At 42.4% G+C, this 22,992-nt stretch overlaps 1 protein-coding gene across 2 annotated transcripts; it reads left to right on the top strand.

The window, feature by feature from the left end:
* The first annotated feature begins 759 nt into the window (after window positions 1-759).
* Window positions 760-22,567, top strand: ZNF341 (zinc finger protein 341). 2 transcript variants are annotated; one of them, XM_081916783.1, is made up of 16 exons: window positions 760-912; window positions 4,035-4,145; window positions 6,351-6,538; window positions 8,022-8,171; window positions 8,882-9,118; window positions 10,799-10,994; window positions 12,052-12,136; window positions 13,062-13,252; window positions 15,689-15,882; window positions 16,902-17,110; window positions 18,223-18,319; window positions 18,836-18,968; window positions 19,779-19,890; window positions 20,854-20,924; window positions 21,042-21,109; window positions 21,532-21,675. In XM_081916783.1, exons 1-16 carry the CDS (start codon window positions 882-884, stop codon window positions 21,535-21,537), a joined length of 2,079 nt encoding a protein of 692 aa, XP_081772909.1. In that variant the 5' UTR covers window positions 760-881; the 3' UTR covers window positions 21,538-21,675. The 2 variants fall into 2 exon arrangements, with proteins under 2 accessions (XP_081772909.1, XP_081772908.1); XM_081916782.1 differs by lacking the exon at window positions 21,042-21,109 and having other exon boundaries at window positions 21,532-22,567.
* Window positions 22,568-22,992: the final 425 nt, after the last annotated feature.

Genomic DNA, 22,992 nt, shown 5'->3' with positions numbered 1-22,992 from the left:
AATATGGGAGAGAGACATGTTTTGTTGCAGCTGAGGCAAATGAAGGTGTCTGGTTATGCTGCTGCACTTAAACACATTTCCAGATATCTTTGTAATACAGAGTTGGTCTGCCAACAGGCCTAGTGGCTGAAATCAGGTTCCCATATAGAGCACATCCTTAAGGATCCCGCATCTTCCATTCTGTGAAAATGACTAAGCCAGCCATTGATAAGACAGGAGTGTGAACATGCTTAGGAATGTGGGCTTGGAAGAGCACATCTCTGTTTGAGACTCTGTCCTGCTGTGTGTCGTGCAAAATTTTTCTTAAGCAGCAGGTGCCGCTTCTGACCATGGGCATAGTAGCCAGGATTTATGTATGGACACCCACCTGCCATCACCCTGTGTCTGGCTCTGTCTAGCAGATTTGGAATGACACATCTCAACATTATTAAAGTTTCCCATCGGATACAACCGATCTGTAGAAAGGACTGAAAGGACCTGAAAACAGAGGCAATGCGTGTACTTCTGTAACCCAAGAAAACAATTAAAAAACAGAATTGTTTCGAATTACTTTCTGTTGACTCAGAAAAATCTATCAAATCTTTCTACTTTTAGTTAGTACTGTAGTAAAAGGAGCAAATAAGCCTTATGGCTACTCTGAGTTAAGTATTTCCATTTATTTACATCATGTAGGCGCAGCTCTTCCTCCCCCCCCCCCCACCCCCGCGCTTGGACGTTGCCCCCCACCCGCATCCATAAAGCAGCGCCCTCAGCATGCGCGGAGCGGCTCTTCCCTCAGCCGGCCTCCCCTCCCCGCCCCCTCTTGCTCCCCCTGGCGGCAAAGCGAGCCTCCCTCTTCCTTCCCACAATGCCCGTTTAGGCTGCTCTGCCTCGGCTCCAAGATGGCGCAGGCGATATTCGAGGCGCTGGAAGGTATCTACATCTCGATATCGGGGTGGGGGTGTGTGTGTGCGTGCGTGTAGTCGGGCTGAGGCCTAGCGCTGGTTGGGGAGGCGCCGCAAGGACAGACGCGGCTGTTCCACGCCGGGCGCCTCCCCTCCCGCCGCTGCGGACGGGGCAGGGGCTGAGAGGAGGACGACGCGGGGCCGCCTCCGGGCAGCGCGGGGGCCGAGGGAGGGTTCACGGAACAGCCGCTCTGGCGGCCCCGCTGCGCCTCTTTCCCGCGGAGGAGCAGCAGCTGCAGCAGGCGCCGCCAGCCGGACTCGGGGGGCGCAGGGAGGCGACGGATGTCCTTCTGGGTGGGATTTTGTACTGCGGGAATCTAAGCAAAAAGACATTCCTACACCCCTCAACGATACCTCAGTTTCCCCTTCCTTCCAAAGCAGGCTTTTCCAAGCTGTTGCTGGACTACAACTTCCATCATCCCTAGCTGGCAGGACTAGTGGTCACAGATGATGGGGATTGTAGTCCAAAAACAGCTGGAGGGTCAAGTTTGGGAAACCCAGTTTTAAGGGTTTCTCCCTTGCTTCCAGGATGCAGAGCTTATTGTGGTTTGGGGGACATGTCAGCCACCATTCCCAGAGACATTGAATTCCTTCAACATCTGCGACTTCAAAACTTAGTTGAGCTTCTTGCGCTTTTGGAAAGGTTGCCCCCAGAGTGGATGGCTGCCTGTTAATCAGTTGTAAATTAGGGATTGTTCCTACACAAATGGTGCTTAAAATTGGTTTTTCACGTTCCCACTGTCTTAATTCACATACCTTCATCTTGGCCAAAATGTCTTCTTTAAGAACATGCTGGATCAGATACACCATCCGACTCACCCAGCACCTTGGTTTTCTACCATGGCCAGATGTTTCAGGAAATCTCACGGAGAATCATAGAATCAGTGTTAGAAACAGAGATATGAAAGCAAGGGGCTAAATGGCACCTTAAGCCTAGGTTAGCTTCACTTTTTTATAACAAGAATACAAAGCTGAAAATGAATGAACTGCCGCTAAAATATTATGTTCATTTTTCACATGGTCTAGTCCTTCCCTTGCCCACCCCGCTAATATTCTTAAGAGGGTCTTTTCTTCAGTTTTCAGATAGTCGCTGGAAGTGGGGAAGCAGAAAAAGGTTCATCCTTTCCTTCCACTCTGCAGTTTTAATCTGAAATCTTAGGTGCAGTGCTGCTCTCAGAGCTCAGAAGCTGCTCATACTAATGCAATTCCCTGTCGCAAAATATGCCTAGAACAATGGGAGTTTCAAACACTGCATAGAATTGTAGAGTTGGAAGGGACCCTGAGGACATCTAGCCCAACCTCTGCAAACTGTCCATGACAGCTGCCTATCCAAGACCTGAAGGAATAATTCTAACTACTCTTCCCCCCCCCCCACCAATTGCCACTGAACCTGAAGAGTGCATATAGGATCATGATTTGTAGCCATTATTTTCAGTGGATTTGTCTAATTCTAAGCCTCCTGAACAAGTAGCCATCACATCTTGTGGCATTGATTTCTATAAATTAATTGTGCACTATGCAAATCAGTTCTTTTCTGCCCAAACTCTCTTCCTGATCAATTTAATTGGATGATTAATTGGTAACCATTTAAAAACAGTGATCCCCTTCCTTCTCTGTGCAGTATCCTATCCTGTCTGGACACAGAATCTGTATTGGTTTAGTTAGCCCTAAAATCCATCCTTCCCTTTCAAATATAATAGTGTGGTTGTTGACCATAACATAGATCTTATGGTGATTTTTTGGAAGTTTCCCCAGTACAGTTCATTTGCTAGATTTAATCCGTGTTTCAGATTCAGTAAAATACTTCCATGAACCTGCAGAAAACTTAGCTGGCCTTGATTGATATGCGTATTTCTTTAGAAGTGGGGCTCACTACCTAGTGAGTGTGTTTAGCTTTGCAATCTAAATGTGTGCAAGAGTATAGGTGATGCATTTCTAACATTTCTTTTTGGTAACACCCCCCCCCCCCCGTGTGAGATTGACACCTGATGTCATAAAGATGCAGCTGGGCTAAAAAGGGGGATGCAAACACAGTTGATCAATGGCACTTGCAAATACCCATATACAGTGCTTTGAAGTCCCAACAATCAGCCAATCACTGGGTCTTGCATATAGCCATGCACAGGTTGTTGAAGCCCTGACAAGCAGCTGATTGGTGGCTACATAGAGCAGATTGTGGTATTTTGTAGCCCTGACAGTCAACATTGTTGGGATGTCAATGCCACACCAGGCTTTTTTCATGCACTGACGATCAGCGGATTGTTGAGGTCTCAAAGCACTGTGTATGGTGTTGTCAGATGATTGTCAAGTGAGCAGGCTTGCTTCAGTTCCCCACCCGTTTTAGTACTTTTTAGTGACGAGCCTTTTAACCCACTTATTCCTACACTTGTGTACTAGAAATAATCATTCTGCTTTTACTGGTAGAATCTTAGAAAGAAAGCCTTAGCAATATTGTCAATCTTGTTGCTTTAATAGAGTAATAAAACATGTTAGGTTTTTAAAATTGTGGGGTATTGATATCATAAAAGGTAAAGGACCCCTGACAGTTAAGTCCAGTCACAGACGACTCTGGGGTTGTGGCGCTCTTCTCGCTTTACAGGCCGAGGGAGCCGGCATTTGTCCGCAGACAGTTTTTCCGGGTCATGTGGCCAGCATGACTAAGTCACTTCTGGTGCAACAGAACACCGAAACCAGGGCAGCGCATGGAAATGCCATTTACCTTCCCTCCGGAGCGGTACCTGTTTATCTTCTTGCACTTTTTGGTGTGCTTTTGAACTGTTAGGTTGGCAGGAGCTGGGACCGAGCAACGGGAGCTCACCCTGTTGCGGGGATTCGAACTGCCGACCACCTGGTTGGCAAGCCCAAGAGGCTCAGTGGTTAAACCACTGCGCCACCCGTGTCATTGATATCATAGGTGGCTGTAAATCAAAAGGTTAAAGAAAAGTAGAGGAGAAGGGAAAAGGTTATATTATAATCTGGTTGGGACATGGGGGTCCTGCAGCAGAATGCATGATATGCTTGATAGTTAAAATAATTCAAATCCAGTGTTTCTGAATACAGTCCCTCTAACCACCATTCCTGTTTCTCCAGGTATGGATAATCAGACGGTTCTGGCTGTTCAGTCTTTGCTAGATGGCCAGGGAGCAGTAACAGATCCATCAGGACAAACCGTCAACACATCCACCACCATCCAGTCCATGGGTGAGCCCTTCGCTGCATACCAAATGAGATGGAAAGAAAAGAATCAGAGGTCCAATCTCCCACTATAGGTTTATTGCAAGGATGAAGAATCTCTGGCCTTGGACAGTGTCCATGCACAAGGGCAACTCCTCCTCAGCCCCAGCTGCCTCCTCAGCTTCTTTGCTGACTTCCCTTGCACCCTAGCCAGCATGGAAAATTGCAAACTGCAGGCTCTTGGATCTTGATTTTGTTACTATGAACCCTGGCATGGGGGTGGGGAGCGCCTGTAATGCTCCCAGTTTTGATTGGCCACCCTATGTGCTAGACTGGCACTTTTGGGTGGGAGCCCCATATCTCCCTCCTAGGGTACATATTCTTGTTCCATTCCGTGCTGACTTTTAAATGGATTTTGTAAACCCATTAATTCTGTTCTGCATTTAATTAAGATGCTGTACTTTTTAATGTTTTTTTTAAAATATTTTTATTGCTTTTTAACATACATACATATCACAAACATACTTACACAGCCAAGAAAAAAAGGAAAAACGAAAAAAAGAAAAACGAAACATGTAATACATAAAAACATAGACAGCTCAACTTACATTGACAAACACCCATTAATTCTGTTCTGCATTTAATTAAGATGCTGTACTTTTTCAAGTTTTATATAGCTGTTGTTTTTCTAAAAAAATTCTTAAACATGTTCTTGGTTTACAAAAATATGAGTATTGTCTCCACACAAAGCTGCTGGTTTTAAGCTGTTGGTTTTAAATTGTTCTGGATAGCTAAACGACAACATTTGTATGGATTTTGTGGTGCTGTGAAGGCATTTTTATTTCAGCAGGCATTTCCAGGATATTAATTTTATCTGGTCATTTTTGCATATGGGATGCAGGGTTGTTGTTTAGGCTGGCATGCATTTTTGGTTTGTTTGTTTATTTAAAGCATTTTTACTCCTCACTTCAATGGAATGGGCTCTTATAGTGCCTTAATGAAAAAGACATACCACCAACTGAAAGGGAGATGGAAAGGGAGGAGGGGAAAAGCAAACTTAGGCACCAATTTTTAAAGTTACTGATGTTAAGATGACCAGCTGGGATGGAAACAGTTCAGCATGATGCAGCCATTGCTAGGTGATTGTTGAGGGAGAAGATAAACTAAAGTCTATCAGCAGAGCTGATGGACTAGCCCTGTTTCCCTTCTCTCCCTTTGTGGTTTCATCCCATTGATCGAATCCTGCAATTGCCAGGACTACAGAGATTAACCTGCAGGGTGTGATATGAAGTCTGGATTTGCATATTGCTGCTTATTGGGTTGGCTGTGGTGCTAGATGCCCTTGGACTATATTAGGGTTTGTTTGCTTGTTTTAAATTTCTCCTACAAATGGTGATAGAATTTGATTTGCTTTCTTCCTCTCACTCTAGATTGGTGATGTACAATTTGGTCCTAAACATCATTGGCTCTTGCTTCCAAGTAAATCTGCATTGCAGCTGCATCATAATTTATAAAGGTGGAATTTAGAATTAGAATAATATTAAAATAGTTTAGATTAGAATTAGAAACGTGAGATCTGGCTTTCCTACTGCTCTTGTATGATATTGCATCAAGGCTTAGAGGCTTTTTTAAAAAATTGAAACAGTAACAAAACAAGTAAACTTACATGAGCATGTGCTACACAGCACGTAATCAGCAATATTTGACCAACAATTTATATATGAATAAACTTTACAGTGCCATTTTGAGCATTTTCCTGTGCTTTCGTCGTTTCATCTCTTACATCAGAGTAATAGCACAATTGGGAAGCTCACCTGCCTCAGGTAGCACTTTATGTAGCATTTGTGTTTTGCTTCCTGTGCACAAAGTGTAAATGGGAATAGTTGTTTCCAAATGTGCAGTGGGCATGCCACCTCTGCTTTCCAAGTGCTTGTCCACTCAATATTTCCTAGTATTTGACGATATGCAGCTCTTTCATTTGTATAGGCAGAAAAATGTGATTTGCTGTATAAACAGGTGACTTTTCTTGAGGTAGAAACTTCTTTTAGAAAGCTAACCTTGAAGAGAAATCCCACTGTTTGGCAATTCACTTGCCTCTGACTAAGAGCTTCTGTTCTGGCCTAAAAGGCAAATTTACTTCCTCATGTTGAAACTCTATTTTATTATTTGAGTGCAGCAATTGAAAAGGACTCTGGAGTTGGATCAATAACTTCTCTCTCTTTTTGACTGCAGATGATGAAGATGTGTTTCTTTGTGGGAAATGTAAGAAGCAATTCAACTCTCTGCCTGCATTCATGACCCACAAAAGAGAGCAGTGTCAAGGCAGTACACCCTCGTTGGCTACAGTTTCACTGGCTACTAACAGCGTCTACACACCAGCCATTACCTCAGTGCAGCAGGCTCAGACCACAAATCGTCAGGTATAGATGTTGAACTCTCTGAGATCTCTGTGCCATTAACAGTGAACTGCATGATAAAACCCTAAACCAGCACTAGCAGTCCAGAAGAGATGAGGGTACAAAGTATATTTGGAACTACCGGGAGATTTGCAAGGATTTCTGACTTCCAGTTGTGTAGCAATGGCATAAACTTTTGTATCCTACCTTGGATCAAGGCTGGCCCAGCCATTAGGCAAGGTGAGGCCACTGCCTCAGATGGAGCGTCCCCCAAATGGCTTGAGATCTCAGCTGAAATCACTTATGGCAGAGGCAGCAGGGCAGGGTGGCACTTCCTATTGCACCTCAAACGGTGAAACACACCTTGGATGTTGTAGTAGTGGCAGATAATAACTGCATCAGCAGTGGACTTGGACTAGATTACCTTTGAAGAATTTTCCATCTGCTTCTGTGATCTTGTGAATTTGAGACAAGCTTCCAGATCTCAGTAGAAATGCATTAATATCAAACACCTGCATTCTATCCCTACATGAAAGTTTTAAAATGAATTTATGAATTCATTGTAGTTAGTTTTAACTCTCTTTCTTCCAGTATTTTATCCAATTGTCTCTACTTGAGTAAGCCCCAGATATCTTCCCTGTTTGTGTTTTGTGGCAGCACCTTCTCTGTATATTCCTTGAAATGTGGACTTGATAGAATGCACAGTTTAAGTTCTTGCAAAATTATATATATATATATATATATATATATATATATATATATATATATATATATGCAGGTTGGTGTCCTCGGGTGTCTTCCCGTGTAAAAGTTGGGGTGTCTAGGCGACGTTTCGACGAGGTCTCACTCGTCATCTTCAGGCCTAGACACCCCAACTTTTACACGGGAAGACACCCGAGGACACCAAAACCTGCATATATATATATATATATATATAGCCTTTTAATTTAACTGAAAGCAGATGATTATTCCATTTCTTTCTCTCTCGAAAAAAGCAAAAAAAAAGCCAACAGACAAACAAAAACAACCCCGGAGAAGGGAAACTTGGGTTCTAGATGAGCTGTTGCCTGTTGAGGATCCAGACATATCACTTTGGTTTGACTACAAATATCACGGCTTTGGGCTTGGATTAATTAAATTTGTCTGTTCTCTGTTAAATTTCTCCTGGAGACATTTCAAGTCAGAGTATGAATGTCACAGTAGAGCCATATAATCTGAATACAGTAAAATATCCACATTATGAGACAGAGGTGTCGCAAGAGTTTAATGGTACAATGTTTGTGAAGTGCTTTGTATGCTCATATTGTAGTATAAATGTCAAGTGTTGCTTTCCCTGACAAGGTTTTTAGACCATTCTTCTTACACTCTTTCTAGCAGAGAGAGAAAGATTGCATTGATTAATGGATTTTTTCCTTGCCTGTTTTAATGCAGTTCACAAGAACTAAGCTATTCTTTCTGAGCTGAGATCCAACATAAAGGATTTTAAAGAATCTCTTCCTCCTAACAGATCTCTACCTATATTACCGTCCCACCCTCTCCATTGATCCAGACGTTAGTCCAGGGGAATATCTTAGTGAGTGATGAGGTCTTGATGTCAGCTATGTCTGCTTTTACAACCCTGGACCAACCAATGTCCACAGTACAACCCTCTGTGCAGGTAAGCAGAATGTTTTTATGTCCTTTAAGATGCATACATGCTCTAGCAAATTAAAGTATATAAGAGGTTAGAGATAATTTTGTGGGGACAATGACACACAAAAAGTAAGATTTTGGCTTCAGACTCATCCTTATCAGAACATCTCTGCACTGACGGCAAAATCTACATAGCGTGGAGTACTAAATTAGTGGTAACTGTTGAAGCAGGTAAGATACGTTATTGCCATTGCATAGTAAACTTCGTGTATGTCAGTGGTAAAAAAGGCAAGAAGAATATGATGAAGCATTGTAAAAAGCATGAGAAATAATGATTGTAGAAATCCATGGTGTGCAAATAGCACAAGTATGTGTGATTCTAGTGATTCCGTTTAAGAAATAAAATAAAATAAAATAAAGCTGGAGAATAGAGACAGTACAAGCTTTTGTGTGTCAGAGCCCACATCACCAAGCACAACATTTAAGGCACGAAGAAGGAAATCCAAATTTATTACAACATTTTAACTCTGATGTTACAATTGCAACAGGCTCATTGCAGATACCAACACAGATAACATTTTTCCCCATCACATGTCAACCATACTCAATGTGGAAAGAGTGCTACAGGTAGTTTTACCCACAAAAGTGATCTTCGTTTATGAATGGGAGTCATTGAGTCTGGGAAATCTGATGCTCTCTTCCAAAGCTTGCTAATTTCTCATCCTATCTTTTTAGAGCAGCCTGAATATGCATACTGGAGCTGGCTACCTTTCTCAACCACCGCCTCCTCCTCCACCCCCACCACCTCCACCTCAGCCTCCTCCTCCCGCACCTCAGTCTCTTGGAGCACCAGGTCAGGCCAACTCAGGCAGCAATGGAGTGGTGGAAGTGTACAGTGCATCAACCCCCATGGCTGGGAATAGCACAGTAGAGATACAGAATCTGGGAATGCAACCCTACCCACCTATGGAGGTAAAGCTTATTTTATTTATTTATTTTTTGACCCACATAGTGCAGTATGGTTCCAAGTGTTGTTTACTGCCTTTCCCCCCGAAGGGCGCATGGCCTCTGGCTACAAGAAGACTGTGATAAAAAGACTGTGATTCACTTAGCCTCAAAATACTATTTATCAAAGAAATTAGAGGTGCAGCAAGATGAACAAGCTTGTCTTCTAATCAGTGATTATTTTCTCTGTGAGCAAAATAGTGATCAGAAAGATGTCAGCCAGCTGCAGGGAGTTGAGGGAACAAGGAAAACGATTTATGGGCAACAGAAATCGATGGATGTGGAGAGGTCACTAGAATGAAACGTGTGTCGCTGGCCCAATGTGATTAAGAGGGAACATCATATAGTTGTCAACAAGTAGAAGAATGTCAACGCTAAACCAGGAGGCAGAGGGTTTGTTTAGAAAGCTACTAAGGGATGGAGTTCATGAAGTAACAGGACAAAGCCAGGAAAGCCTAGTAAGTAACCTAGCCGGAGTATTAAGACAATAGTCCAAGACTGAATTGCATCTTTGAAGAGCACACACTGCTGAAGCTCTTTTCAAGACATTTTCTTTTTGACATAACTGTTAATTTGGGAGTAAAATGAAAATCTTGCAGATAGAGAAAGCATAATCAGATGTTACACAGAAAAAAAGAAATGTAGTAAGACCCTTTGCCTAATTTTGTTTTTGTTGAGTTCATACCCTCAGATAAAGCAGGGGCCACAGTGAAGAGGACTGGCTCTCTAGAAAGCACTGTCACCCCGTTGCACTAAATTACGTATGCATCTGATACCATAACACTGGTTTTACTTTGCGTATGTAAAATAAATTTGATGTATTCTCTAATCTTAATCATAGATCTTTATATGATTTATATCCCACCTTTTGAATCAAAGAGCTCTCAGTTTGTCTGAGAAAGAAAGTCCCACTGTCTTCTGCATTCAAGTTCTAAAAAGTAACTTCAAGTTCTATAAGGCAATCATGAAGTCAGTTGTTAAATGTTTTGACTCGGTTCTGGTTCTAGAGTGTCTGAAGTTGCTCTGGATACTTGGCATTTCTCTGGAATTTGTTCAGTTCCATTTCACATGAGAAAACGTAAATATCCATTGCACTACAGAGCTGTAAAGCAGGGTGGAGTATGGTAATTTGATACAACTAAATGTTAAGTCATAATTCATATGACCTTCACTAGATAATTCCACTTGTGCCTTGCTTTTGACTTCTCAGCCCTTTGAGAGGACTGTGAACAGAAGCTAAGACAACTCACTTCTCTTTCTACACTGCGTTTAGGATGATAACCACATGTTTGAAATTAGACTACACTTCATTTATTTTTAATTATTACATTTATATCCCACATTTCCCCCAAGAAGCTCAAAGTAGCATACAGTTTTCTTCCCTTTCTCATTTTACCCCATTTTAGCCCTGTGAGGTAGGTCAGTCTGAGAGATGGTGACGGAACCAAGGTCACCTGTGAGTTTCGTGGTTGAGTGAGGATTTGAACCCTGGTTTCCCAGATCCTAGTCTAACACCCAACCATACACCATACTGGATCTAGCATGTTGAGCAGAATATTAAATGTTTAGAAGTGGAAACTTCTTTTCAGAGTTGTCAATGTTGTTACTACATTTTCAGCATGTTTTCATCAACAATTTCTATTTTAGGTGCCCAATCAATGTGTGGAAACCCCAGTGTACCCCTCCCCTCCAGTATACAGTCCAGGGAAGCAAGGTTTTAAGTCTAAAAGCCCCAACACTGTTGCTCCCTTGAGCAATGCCTGCGGAGGAAATGTGACCAATTTTGATCCGGCTTCAGCTGCCAAGAACCGTCGTCTTAAGGCAGACAGCAGCCTGCTAGAAGGTAAGGCTTCTTGCCACCAGTGCTTGCTGTAACCTTTTCCACAGGTGGGCATCAGAATCTGAGAATCTGTCTATTTGTAAATGGATGTTAAATGCCTCACGCTTCCTTTTCCACACTTCTCTATAGAACATTTGAAATAGAATTTTCACGTTTTTACCTCTAAGGTGATGCATCTGCAATTTTCCCATGTTGGGAGCTTGTTCATATCTCCACAGTGCAGGGGGATAGAAGATACAAATCAATATTTTAGATGATGCAGACAAATGAATTAAAATACTTGTGTGGGTTTAATGGACTGCTATGAGTGTTTTTGCAGCTGAGTGTTTTTTCAGGTGTGCTTCACACATTGTGGAATTCCTACACAGAAAGCCCTTCCTCGCTGGAATTAGCTTGCAGTCTGCTTGTGGATTGTCTGCTGTCGCTATTACTTGTCCTGCGGGGGTAGGTGGTGGGTGGGATTTGTGCATATTTACACAGTGGGAACTCAGAGCCGTTGCCTAAGCAAGTGCTGATACATCCCACTACAGAAAATCAGAATGTCTGTTTTCCTCATCAGTATTTTCAGGAAATTATGATGTTTGTTATAGTCCATTAAAGCTTGTTATTTTTGTTACTTTGGTGGTAGAGGAGCTGCTGCGGTGCTGTTCCTTCCTGTGCTACCAGATGATGTGAGAAGCTCTGACTACACAGGAGGAGCCCATGCCAGTGTTATCCCAGCTCCCAGATTATTAACACATATGGGGAAAATCCAGAGTAGGAATTCCTGGTTTGAGGTTTCTCACCCCAGTAATGCAGAGTTTGAAGTGTTGAAGCAGCTCCATAAGCACAAGGGGCAATGCGATTACTGGGCCTAAGTAGCTTATTTTGCCCACTAAGGAGCCTACTTCTTAGCTGAGATTATTGGCCACCATAACTGTTTCCATGCTTCACTTTCATCCCAATGTTAGACATTGCCCCCAAATACAGTTCTAGCACAATGGAGAGCGAGGGAGTAAGAATCCACAACAGTGGCCTCCCCAATTTGAGCTCATGATTATTTCCTACCGCTTTATTTCAGGGAAACCCAAGTCACCAAAACTGAAATGCACATACTGCGATAAGGCATTCACCAAGAACTTTGACCTGCAGCAGCATATCAGAAGGTAACGTTGGCATTCTAAATGAGGCATACAGATTATGGCTAATTGGATAGGATGAGGGATTGGCTGGACACCTCTGAGCAACAGGCCACTTCCCTTTGAGCCATTCTTCCATGCTGGATAAGACTTTGAAAATCAATACTATCTTGCTGCTAGGTCCGTGTGGTCCCCAAAAAGTTCAACATTGGCCTCAGAATAGCCTGAGTGGGTAAATGAGTGTAGTATGTGAAACCTAAATTCAGCCACAGCTCTCAGCTGATAAAGCCACCAGGTCTTGCAGGGCTACACCACAACCTGTTGCCAGCCTGCCAAACTGGGCCTGCCAGTCACTCTCCTGACTAGTCATAAGTGATCCTGCTGGGAACAGTAGCTTCTAGGCTGCCACATTCACCTCCCGTTTTGCATCCCAACACTTAGAAACAGTCTGTCCACATGCTCTATTTTACCTGGGCTTTTCATTCTTGGTTTGAAGGGTTTTTACGTATTTGGTAGAGCAGGATTTGCTGGACCTGTCCTTTTTATTTGTATCAATTTGCTTCTTTGTTAGGTTTTTATTATGTTTCTTGTAATTCATTTTAGTATTTTCTATTGTGTCTGTAAGTGCGTTGAGATGTTTTTATGAACAAAGCAATTAAATAATAAGAATTTGCCAGTTTTTGCTTTGTGCTTCCAAGCCAAAGTTTCTGCTCCTCTTGCCAGTAGCCATTTAGTAGTTCCTGCTTCCCAGTACCACTTCCTGCTTCCCTGGATAGACTTCTTAGTGGCAGGAATTCCACTTCATTTTGACACTTTTTAAAAAAAGCTCTTTACTGTATTTTGGAAATCAAACCTGTTACTTTTGCCGAAAAGGAGCTGGAGCAGTGTGGCTATTCCCCTGTGGAGAGATTCTGCCTTACCCTCCCTTATGCAGTCTCCTCTTTTCCTTCAGTCACACAGGGGAGAAGCCATTCCAGTGCATCGTATGTGGTCGTGCCTTTGCCCAAAAGTCCAATGTGAAGAAGCATATGCAGACGCATAAGGTGTGGCCACCAGGAATTGGGTGTACCATCTCTCGGAGCTCTGTCACTGTGCAAGTCATGGCACTCAACCCCAACCAGCAGGAGGATGAGGAGAATGCAGGTGCATTACTTACTGGTGGGATGGCCAGTTGACTGGTGACCTGCTCCCCAAACCTCTGAATAATTGTACTTCCACTTGCTTCTACCTGTCTTGGTCCCTATGACTAGGAAGGATTGGAGAGTAGATTTATGTGTACTACCGACTTCAAAATTTATTGGATCATGAATGTAGGGGCCAGGTTTTCAAGCCACAACTGGGTCACAATCCATTATTTTATACTCTCCTTGTTATCTCTTCCCTGCCCCAGCCCTCTTCCTAATTTGAAAGCTTTGCACAGTAGTGGGATCTGGCAGTAGGAGACAAATCCATAATTCTTTGTCTCTGAGCTTGTTTGGATGTGTTTAGATAGTGATCATGAATCCCCAGACATGGGGCAGGCGAAGGGATGCTAGTCAGTATATTGTACTTGTGAAGCACATGGTTTATTCCTAAGATTTAGTTGATTCACGTGAGAACTATCCATGGAACAGAGCCTGTTTAGCCAGTGACTTCATGTATTGCATAGCTGACATCCTAAATATCCCTGCTACTAGCCATGATTGATCTTCATGGTTGTTCAAGGGAGCAACAGTGTTGGGGCTTTTAGACTTAAAACCTTGCTTCCCTGAACTGTATACTGGAGGGGAGGGGTACACTGGGGTTTCCACACATTGATTGGGCACCTAAAATAGAAATTGTTGATGAAAACATGCTGAAAATGTAGTAACAACATTGACAACTCTGAAAAGAAGTTTCCACTTCTAAACATTTAATATTCTGTTCAACATGCTAGATCCAGTATGGTGTATGGTTGGGTGTTAGACTAGGATCTGGGAAACCAGGGTTCAAATCCTCACTCAACCATGAAACTCACAGGTGACCTTGGTTCCGTCACCATCTCTCAGACTGACCTACCTCACAGGGCTAAAATGGGGTAAAATGAGAAAGGGAAGAAAACTGTATGCTACTTTGAGTTTCTTGGGGGAAATGTGGGATGTAAATGTAATAATTAAAAATAAATGAAGTGTAGTCTAATTTCAAGCATGTGGTTATCCTCCTAAATGCAGTGTAGAAAGAGAAGTGAGTTGTCTTAGCTTCTGTTCACAGTCCTCTCAAAGGGCTGAGAAGTCAAAAGCAAGGCACAAGTGGAATTATCTAGTGAAGGTCATATGAATTATGACTTAACATTTAGTTGTATCAAATTACCATACTCCACTCTGCTTTACAGCTCTGTAGTGCAATGGATATTTACGTTTTCTCATGTGAAATGGAACTGAACAAATTCCAGAGAAATGCCAAGTATCCAGAGCAACTTCAGACACTCTTGAACCAGAACCGAGTCAAAACATTTAGCAACTGACTTCATGATTGCCTTATAGAACTTGAAGTTACTTTTTAGAACTTGAATGCAAAAGACAGTGGGACTTTCTTTCTCAGACAAACTGAGAGCTCTTTGATTCAAAAGGTGGGATATAAATCATATAAAGATCTATGATTAAGATTAGAGAATACATCAAATTTATTTTACATACGCAAAGTAAAACCAGTGTTATGGTATCTTAAGGAATTAGTTGAGCCTTGCACTCCAAATCATTTGTACATGATGGTCCAGTTACTTTGCCCTGAGCCAGACACCGGATGGCAATTTGTCAGCCTGTCCTAGCCAATTCGTTACCACCTTGTCAGCTAATTAGTTGGGTGGGAAGGGTATTCCCATCCCAGCTATAGATGGGTATACCAAAACAGAAGAGATCAGCTAGAGGTGTAACAAGTCTGAAAGTGCAGAATGAATACTGGCTGCAAATTACAGTGAACTTAATTTGACTAGCTGGCAGAGAATGACATTTGGTGCTTCCCACAGTACTATCTCCTCTCCACAGTGCCTAAGGCCTCTCGCCAACCAAGGATAGATCTTGACCTAGTTACCACTGATGCAATAAATGTGTATCTAGGCTATACCCACTTCAAACTACAGTTTCTATATGTCACATAGAAAACGGGTATTTCAGAGCTAAGGCTAGGCCATAATCCTTCCTGGCATCAGGTTTTGTTGTATTGAGGGTCATTCAGTTGTGAGCTCTCACCTGCAGTTTGAAGCGGTATGGTCCAGGCCCACATTAACCTTGCCAAGAACTAGAGCTTTGATCAGTAAGTTCCTCTGTCATTCAAACTCTAAAATACCCAGAGCGGAGATCTCACTCCTTAATGATAATTCATATTAAGTGAAAAGACCTGGGAAGGGAAAACGAAGAGAAGCTGACGTGCCCCACCCCCAGCTTTGCATTTTGGAAGGGAGAGCTGGCTGGCTGTGATTTGAGATGAGTGATAGGGTATTGTACGAAAATGCACGGCTGACCTTGGTTGTATGTTCTTATAATTAGAATAACAACAACAACAACTCTAGTAACACCCTAAGCTGAACCTCTAATATATATGTGTCTTGGCTATTTTCTCCAGGTTTGAACGCGGTTCCCAGAAGCAGCCCCCCACAGCCACAGGTCATGCCTCCTGCAGAAGAGCATGAGGCTTGCAAACTGGAAGCTAAGCAAGTGGTCTTGATAGACAGTTCTTACCAGTGCCAGTTCTGCCCCAACAAATTCTGCACATATTTCCAGTTGAAATCGCACATGACCCAACACAAACATGAACAGGTGGGTGCCAAAGTCAAAGGATGACTTCCTCCCGCGCTGCTAAACTCTTTACTGATCTCTGACTTACAGAAGTAAGAAATGGATGCATAAAATGTGCATAAAGGACAAAGGTGATAGGACCCAGTTTTTCTTTGTGCAAAATGCAGGCTAATATGGCACGGAATGTTGATTTCTTTATTGAGTCAGACCAATGATCAGTCTAGTCTAGTAAAATCTTGCCTGGATGGCAAAGGCTCAGAAATGCTTCAGCCAAAGATGCTAGAGATGGAACCTGAGACATTATGCACACAGAAATGTGTTTTTGTACAACCGATCTGCAGGCCTCCTGCAGACAGTATGCTCTATTCCTATCCAAGCTTCTGGGTAGGAAAAGCACAGTAAAGCTAAACAATTGCTCATTAAATTTCTTATAGCTTAGGTACCTTTTGATACCCCTCCCCAAAAAGGTTTGTTTTAGTGTAAGAATTACCTGCCTGCAAAAAAGTCCATCTCATTTATGTCTGCCTGAGCCACTGTCTTGGATGTGTCCTCATGCATACTTTGCATGCAGATGATCTCAGGTTCAATCCCTGACATCTCTAGATATTGCTGGGAAATACCCCTGTCTGAACCCCCAAAGAACTACTCTCAGTCAGTATAGACAATGCTAATCTAGATCAGTCTGGTTTGACTTGGAAGAAGGCATCTTTCTATGTCCCCTGACTTGAAGGAGGCAAATCGAGACTAGTAACTCGTACAGAGATACAACCTGTAGCCTCCCTCTAAGGGTAGGTCATTCTGTGCTCTCTATAACTGAATGAGCCACTGACCACCATCAGTATAGCATGCTTGGAAAGAGAGGTTAGAATAATAAATCATTCAGAGATGGAGCAGGCAACCTCCTTTATAGGAGCGTACAATAATCTTTAATTACATATATTATTTTATTTCTCACAGTACACTAGGGTTTGCTTGTTTTCATGATGATAAGCGGTCAGGGTTACAGGTCTAACCATTCTCCTATCACCATTAATGTGCAGGTTTACAAGTGTGTTGTGAAAAGTTGTGCTCAAACATTCCAGAAGCTGGATTCCTTCTTGGAGCACATCAAGAACCATCAGGAGGAGCTGAGCTACCGTTGCCACCTTTGCAGCAAGGACTTCCCCTCCCTCTATGAACTGGGTGTCCATCAGTATTCCCACAGCTTGCTCCCTCAACACAGTCCCAAGAAGGACATTGCCATTTACAAGTACGGTAGTTGTTGGGAAAGTGCTTTTTCCGTCTATGTTTGGAGGGAGCAATTGTAACTTTTGATTTCAAGCTTAATTTTGTTATTGTCAGGGCAAAGAGTTAACATGTATGTGGCAGTCAAGTGATGACAGAGACTATTTTTGATTGAATGATTTAGGTAGGTAGATGAAACATATCAGATGAAACTGTGGTTTGGGATTCTGGTTTGAGAGTAAGTAAACTATAGTTTGTTGCAATTCAGATGAAATGGCAAAACACTGGTTTTCTAAAAACTAGAAGCAGAAGCTATTAATCTCTGTTGTTTGAAGCTTTAACTAATTCTGTACTGACAAACTGTTGCATCTTTCTTTATTTAAAATTCTTACACCTCACTTTGTTGCTCTAAGAGGCTCTCAAAGTGATTTAGAAAAGATTCTCAAAGCAAAACCGCTTCAGAAACAGAAACTGCACACTGTCCACATGAAATAAAGGATTTTTAGGCCAGTGAATTAAGTCATTGTCACTAGTCACAGATTAGAGAACATTTTGAGAATAAAATGTGGCCCTCAGATCTTGAAAGTTCTCAGATAATTATAAAAGGTGACTAGGCTTTACTCAGATATTTTTGGGAGCTCTGGTGTCAATGATCAACTTGGGGGTACAAGAACAAGTTTTCTTTAAGCTCTCCATTCCCCAATCCACTCCACCTGCCTCCATTGTTTTAAAGATTAAATTACCTCAGTTAAGCAATGCAGGAGCAGGGGACAGCTTTGAATTGAAAATTAGGAGGAAGTGATTTATCTGTTTATTACAGTTTTAATCCCAGCACTTTTCAAAGCAAAGCACATGGTCCTTCCCCATTCCTTTAGCCTTGCAATCAACCTCCCAGTTCTGTAAACTAGGTTAGGCAGAGAATTAGTTACTGACTGATGTCTGGCTGAGCAGAGATTTTAACCCAGATCTCCTGTGCCTAAGCCAAGCACTCTTAGTCACTACGCCACACTGGGGACTCAAGGTTATAAATTGTCTCATTTTCTTCTTTAATAATATTCATAATAAATATCAATGCATACTAAAATTGGACCCTAGTCCTCTAACTCAATGCATTCTTTCTTCTTCCTCCTGCTTCAGGTGTGTCAAGTGTGTAAATAAATATTCTACTCCAGAAGCCCTGGAGCATCACTTACAGACAGCAACACACAACTTTCCCTGTCCTCACTGTCAGAAGGTAGGTAGATGATGGCCTTGACGAAGTCAATTTACTCTTTTGGGCCATTGGTGGTTTTATTAGCTATTTTCCCTATGACCTCTTATTTATTTGTGCAGACTTCTTTTCTACCCTGTCTTTGTGAGATCTGCTAGGCTGAGAAAATAGATTTATCCAAGACTGCCTACTGAAAGGTTGAGGTTGCATATTGGATGCATGCTAATGTCCAGTTGACCTGTGCAATATTTGCACTGTCACAGGAGCTAAGCATGGGCCACATTGCCCCTGGTTAACAAGGTGTGTTCTGTCCTATGACTCTTCCTCCCATATTTGGACCTGCAGGAATTGACCATGCAATTATAAGTAAAAGAGCATCTCCGAGATCTGTTAAGTCATCGTTCTCTCCGGATGAGAGTTGCACTGCACGTTTTTATGGTGAGCGTCATTTAGAAAAACGTGTGCCCTTAGCCCAGGAGTAAGGGCTGCTGCCCTTCCAGATGGCTGTGCTCTTAGTCATGTGTTGCCTTCTTTTTCCAGGTGTTCCCTTGTGAGAGGTACCTACGACGTCATCTACCTACACATGGGGGTGGAGGGAAATTCAAATGTCAGATCTGCAAAAAATTCTTCCGCCGAGAACACTACCTCAAACTACACGCTCACATTCACTCGGGTAGGCAATAGCACAGCGCTTCTTTCCTGCATGTTGAACCCATTCATTCTTTGGGGTCTGCTGCTACCATTGCTAGTGATGATCAGCAACCTACTTCGTAATGTAAGCCCATTATTTTAAAGTCATTCAGATCAGGCTTGCCCCCCTCCCCTTATAGTCATTATTTTATTGTTTGCATTTCACTTAGCTGTTTGAATAGCTGCAGCCAGCAACTATTGGTTAGGACTGGGGTCAGCAAACTTTTTCAGCAGGGGGCCGGTCCACTGTCCCTCAGACCTTATGGGGGGGCCAGACTATATTTGGGGGGGGGGGGAAGAACAACGAATTCCTATGCCCCACAAATAACCCAGAGGTGCATTTTAAATAAAAGGACACATTCTACTCATGTAAAAACATGCTGATTTCCCAGACCGTCCGTGGGCCAGATTTAGAAGGTGATTGGGCAGGATCTGGCCCCCAGGCCTTAGTTTGCCTACCCATGGGTTAGGAAGTCACTGTATATGCAACTGATCACCTGGATGAACAAACAGGCAAGTTTTATGCAGAAATGTGACGTCTCTGTTAACACCAGATGTAGTATTGAAACTGTTTAAAATGCATCCAACTGCCTACACAGTTCTCAGTAGTTAACATCCAGGCATATGACTCAAGGATTGTGGCCAACAGGGAGAACTAGATGAGAGATCTTTGGGAACTGGTTCTGCTGCATCTGTTTTCTGTAGCTCAGCCAAAGCAAGGGATATTAGAATATCTGTAAGCCAAGCTTAGCCTGCAACTCCCTTGCTGAGTTTATGTCTCTGTCCTACACAGGTGAAAAGCCTTTTAAATGCTCTGTGTGTGACTCAGCCTTCAACAGGAAAGATAAACTCAAACGGCATATGCTGATCCATGAGCCTTTCAAGAAATATAAATGCCCCTTCTCGTAAGTATCACGTTTTCAACAGCAGCCAATAATGGCACTGGCTTTGCAGCCATTAGATGGAAAGTGTAATTCATCTTGGACTAGTTTCTGTTTATAGGCTAACATAGGGCCTTTTGAAGTAAGGAAATAACCTTTTTTGGAGGGGGAAAAAGCCTTCTGATTTTACTGGCTCTGGGATCTTATGTCTCTGTGCAGTAGTTACCTCTTCTGATTAACCACATTCTCTCTTTTCATTGGAAGACAGTTTAGAAATGAAAGAGCTAGGCAGACAATGGTGGTGCCTTGCAATTCTAAGGGCGCTTCTGGATGGCATCATCACACATTGCATAGGGTGCTTAGATACAGACTTTTGGTTACCACCCCCCCCGGCCCATACTCAATTCAATGAATTCACAAACTCCCCAGTGCCCACTTTGTTATCATGCAATCCATACTTCTGCTTACAGCAAAAAGGCTTTTACTTGGTTTTGCCTCTCCCTTTTGTCGCTCGTTTGGCTTATTTGCTAGAGTCATTGGATGCACAGGCATCTTCACAGAATGCAGCTTTAGTGTATTTGATTTATATTTGGTATGAATTGGCAGGATGATGGAGGGTTAGATCTGATGGGTCATTTTGGTTCCTTCCAACTCTTCAGTTAAGGATAAACTTGCAGCTCTTTATTGGCACAATACTTGCGTTTCTTTTTCAGTAGTCCAGTTTTCCAAAAGCTATGCAAAAGGCAAAAACAGCAAAAAGCATTTTTCAGTTGCCAGGCCAATTTGATCTGCAATGTTATGCAGGCTTTCTTCTTCTTCTTTTTGTACCATGGCAAGGAGATCAGAAAGCTGATGGTTGTTCTGCTATTTTAAATCATAAGAAACACCCAGCATTACTTGCACACTGCTGAAACAGAACTACATCTGAGACTCCTATCTGTATCATTCAACATCTGATTAAATATTTGTTTTAATTTTTTGTCACAGAAATCATACAGGCTGCAATAAAGAGTTCAACAGACCGGACAAATTGAAAGCTCATATTCTCTCCCATTCAGGTAAATGAAATTCTGGCTCATGCTCTGCCCTATGCTGTAGATAAACAGGTTCATTTAATTTTCTTCACTCACCTAATTATTGAACCACAGTTATATTTTTGTTTTTTTGTTTCTCAGCTGCAGGTAAGGGCGGGGACAGTGTAGCTCTCAAGAATATTTCTGAGGCTCTTCAGTTTAGAAAAGAGGTGAATAAGGCAGCGGAAATAAAGGGTGTATAAAATTATGCTTGGTGTATAAAGAGTTGATAGATAAAGTTGAATGATGGGATCTTCAGGACAGACATAAAGAACTACTTCACAGAACACATAGTGGCTTCCACAGAACTTGGTGATAGCCACTAACTTGTATAGCTTTAGAAAGGGATTAGGTAAATTCATGGAGGATAAGGCTGTCAATGCCTACTAATCATGATGGCTATGTACAACTTTCAAGATAAGAGGTACCATTCCTCCATATAGCAGTCACTAGGAAACTACAGTGGAAGGGTGCCATCATACTCTTGTCCTGGTTATTGGAATCTGATTAGCCATTGTGGGAAACAGGATCCTGGACTATGTTCCTAGTCCATGAGCCCTTTTGCAACTAAGTTGTGTTCTTCTTGATTTAGGCATGAAGATCCACAAGTGCCAATACTGCAGCAAGGCCTTCAGCCGGCGAGCTCACATGGTGGAACACCAGCGCTCTCACACTGGAAACTATAAATACCGCTGCCCTACATGCAGCAAAGGCTTTACACGCCAGAAGTACATGAAGGACCACAAGTGTAGACTGAGTGCAGCCAAGGACAAAGAGCTGCCAATCAGAAAATCCCAGAAGAAGTGGGGGACTCGTGGGCGGAAAGTGGGGCTTCCTGTTTCAGCTCAGTTGACCTTGACAGAACTGAAAGACAGTACAGATGGAGGAATCCCTCAGAAAGGTGGTCCCAATAAAGAACAGTTTCCAGTGTCTGACACAGTCCTGTCCATTGTGGTTGGCAGATCAACGGCCGTGTCGGCAACAGACTCTGATCTTGGCAACCCTACCCAATGCAGTGGAATTCCATCCAACCTTGCTCTGGCCGAGTTGCAGCCTGGCTCGGAGAGTCCATGCGCCATGCTAGCAGTCCCTGTTTACATTCAGGCTACTGAATAACTGAATAGTACTGTGACTTAATAGGGGAAATAGTTCCTCTGCTGTTTGATGGAGATATGCTGCTGCAGGGGATTGGAAATGAATGAAATGTGTATGTGTACTGTATGTGTGCGTGTATGTTTCAGCTGCCATGATGCAGTGATCAGCATTCATAAAGAATTTCGTTGATAAAACTGAGAGTAGCTTCCCTTATCCAGATGAATTAATCATGCGGAGCACTGAAAGGTATGGTTGCATGCTTTTCTTAGAAAGATGCTTATTGGTTAACATAATTTATGATGATTCCTGAATCCAGTGAGAAACACAATACAGAACATTGAAATAACATACAAAACCTGATTTATTTATTTTTAATTATAGTGCATCCCATCTGTAATTATTTTCTGAAATTTGCAATACCCTGTATCTGGACAATTTGTCTTTCCAGCTGTAAGCAAACAATCCTTCGTACTGGGAGTAAGTCCATTATGTTCTCCATTAGGAATGTCATTCATAAATGCTCTCAACAGAAACATCCTGTGACTCTGATGTATGTAGAAAAGGGACGCAGTTCTGCACAAATACCATGGTTCAGTTAAAATTTGAGCTTTCCCTCATGCACTTACTAGGATTAGCATATGATGACAGCAACCTCATATAAAAGGAAACATGCCTAAATGCATGATTTAGAAATGCAAGTGTGCTGCAAGTGTACAGGCAGCTAGTGACTGCATTGTGAAGAAGGGCAGAGAAAAATAACGAGCAATTCTTGCTCAATTCTGTGTAATCGACAATGCCTAATGAAGAATTGGAGAAGGAATGCAAGAGACAGAGGCGAGAGCAGGGAAAGTTGAACTAAACAGTTTTATCAATTAACAGTAAAGGTAAAGGGACCCCTGACCATTAGGTCCAGTCGTGACTGACTCTGGGGTTGTGGCACTCATTTCGCTTTATTGGC

The sequence above is a fragment of the Podarcis melisellensis genome (genome assembly GCF_964234715.1).
Source record: "Podarcis melisellensis genome assembly, chromosome: 6".
Lineage (NCBI taxonomy): Eukaryota > Metazoa > Chordata > Lepidosauria > Squamata > Lacertidae > Podarcis > Podarcis melisellensis.
This window is presented reverse-complemented; position numbering and strand designations above follow the sequence as displayed.

Excerpts from the sequence above, each read along its gene's own strand:
- ZNF341 (XM_081916782.1), top strand. The coding sequence starts at position 882 with ATGGCGCAGGCGATATTCGAGGCGCTGGAAG. Across the intron at positions 8,172-8,881 it reads CAGTACAACCCTCTGTGCAG|AGCAGCCTGAATATGCATAC; the intron begins GTAAGCAGAATG and ends CTATCTTTTTAG. Across the intron at positions 10,995-12,051 it reads AGACAGCAGCCTGCTAGAAG|GGAAACCCAAGTCACCAAAA; the intron begins GTAAGGCTTCTT and ends GCTTTATTTCAG.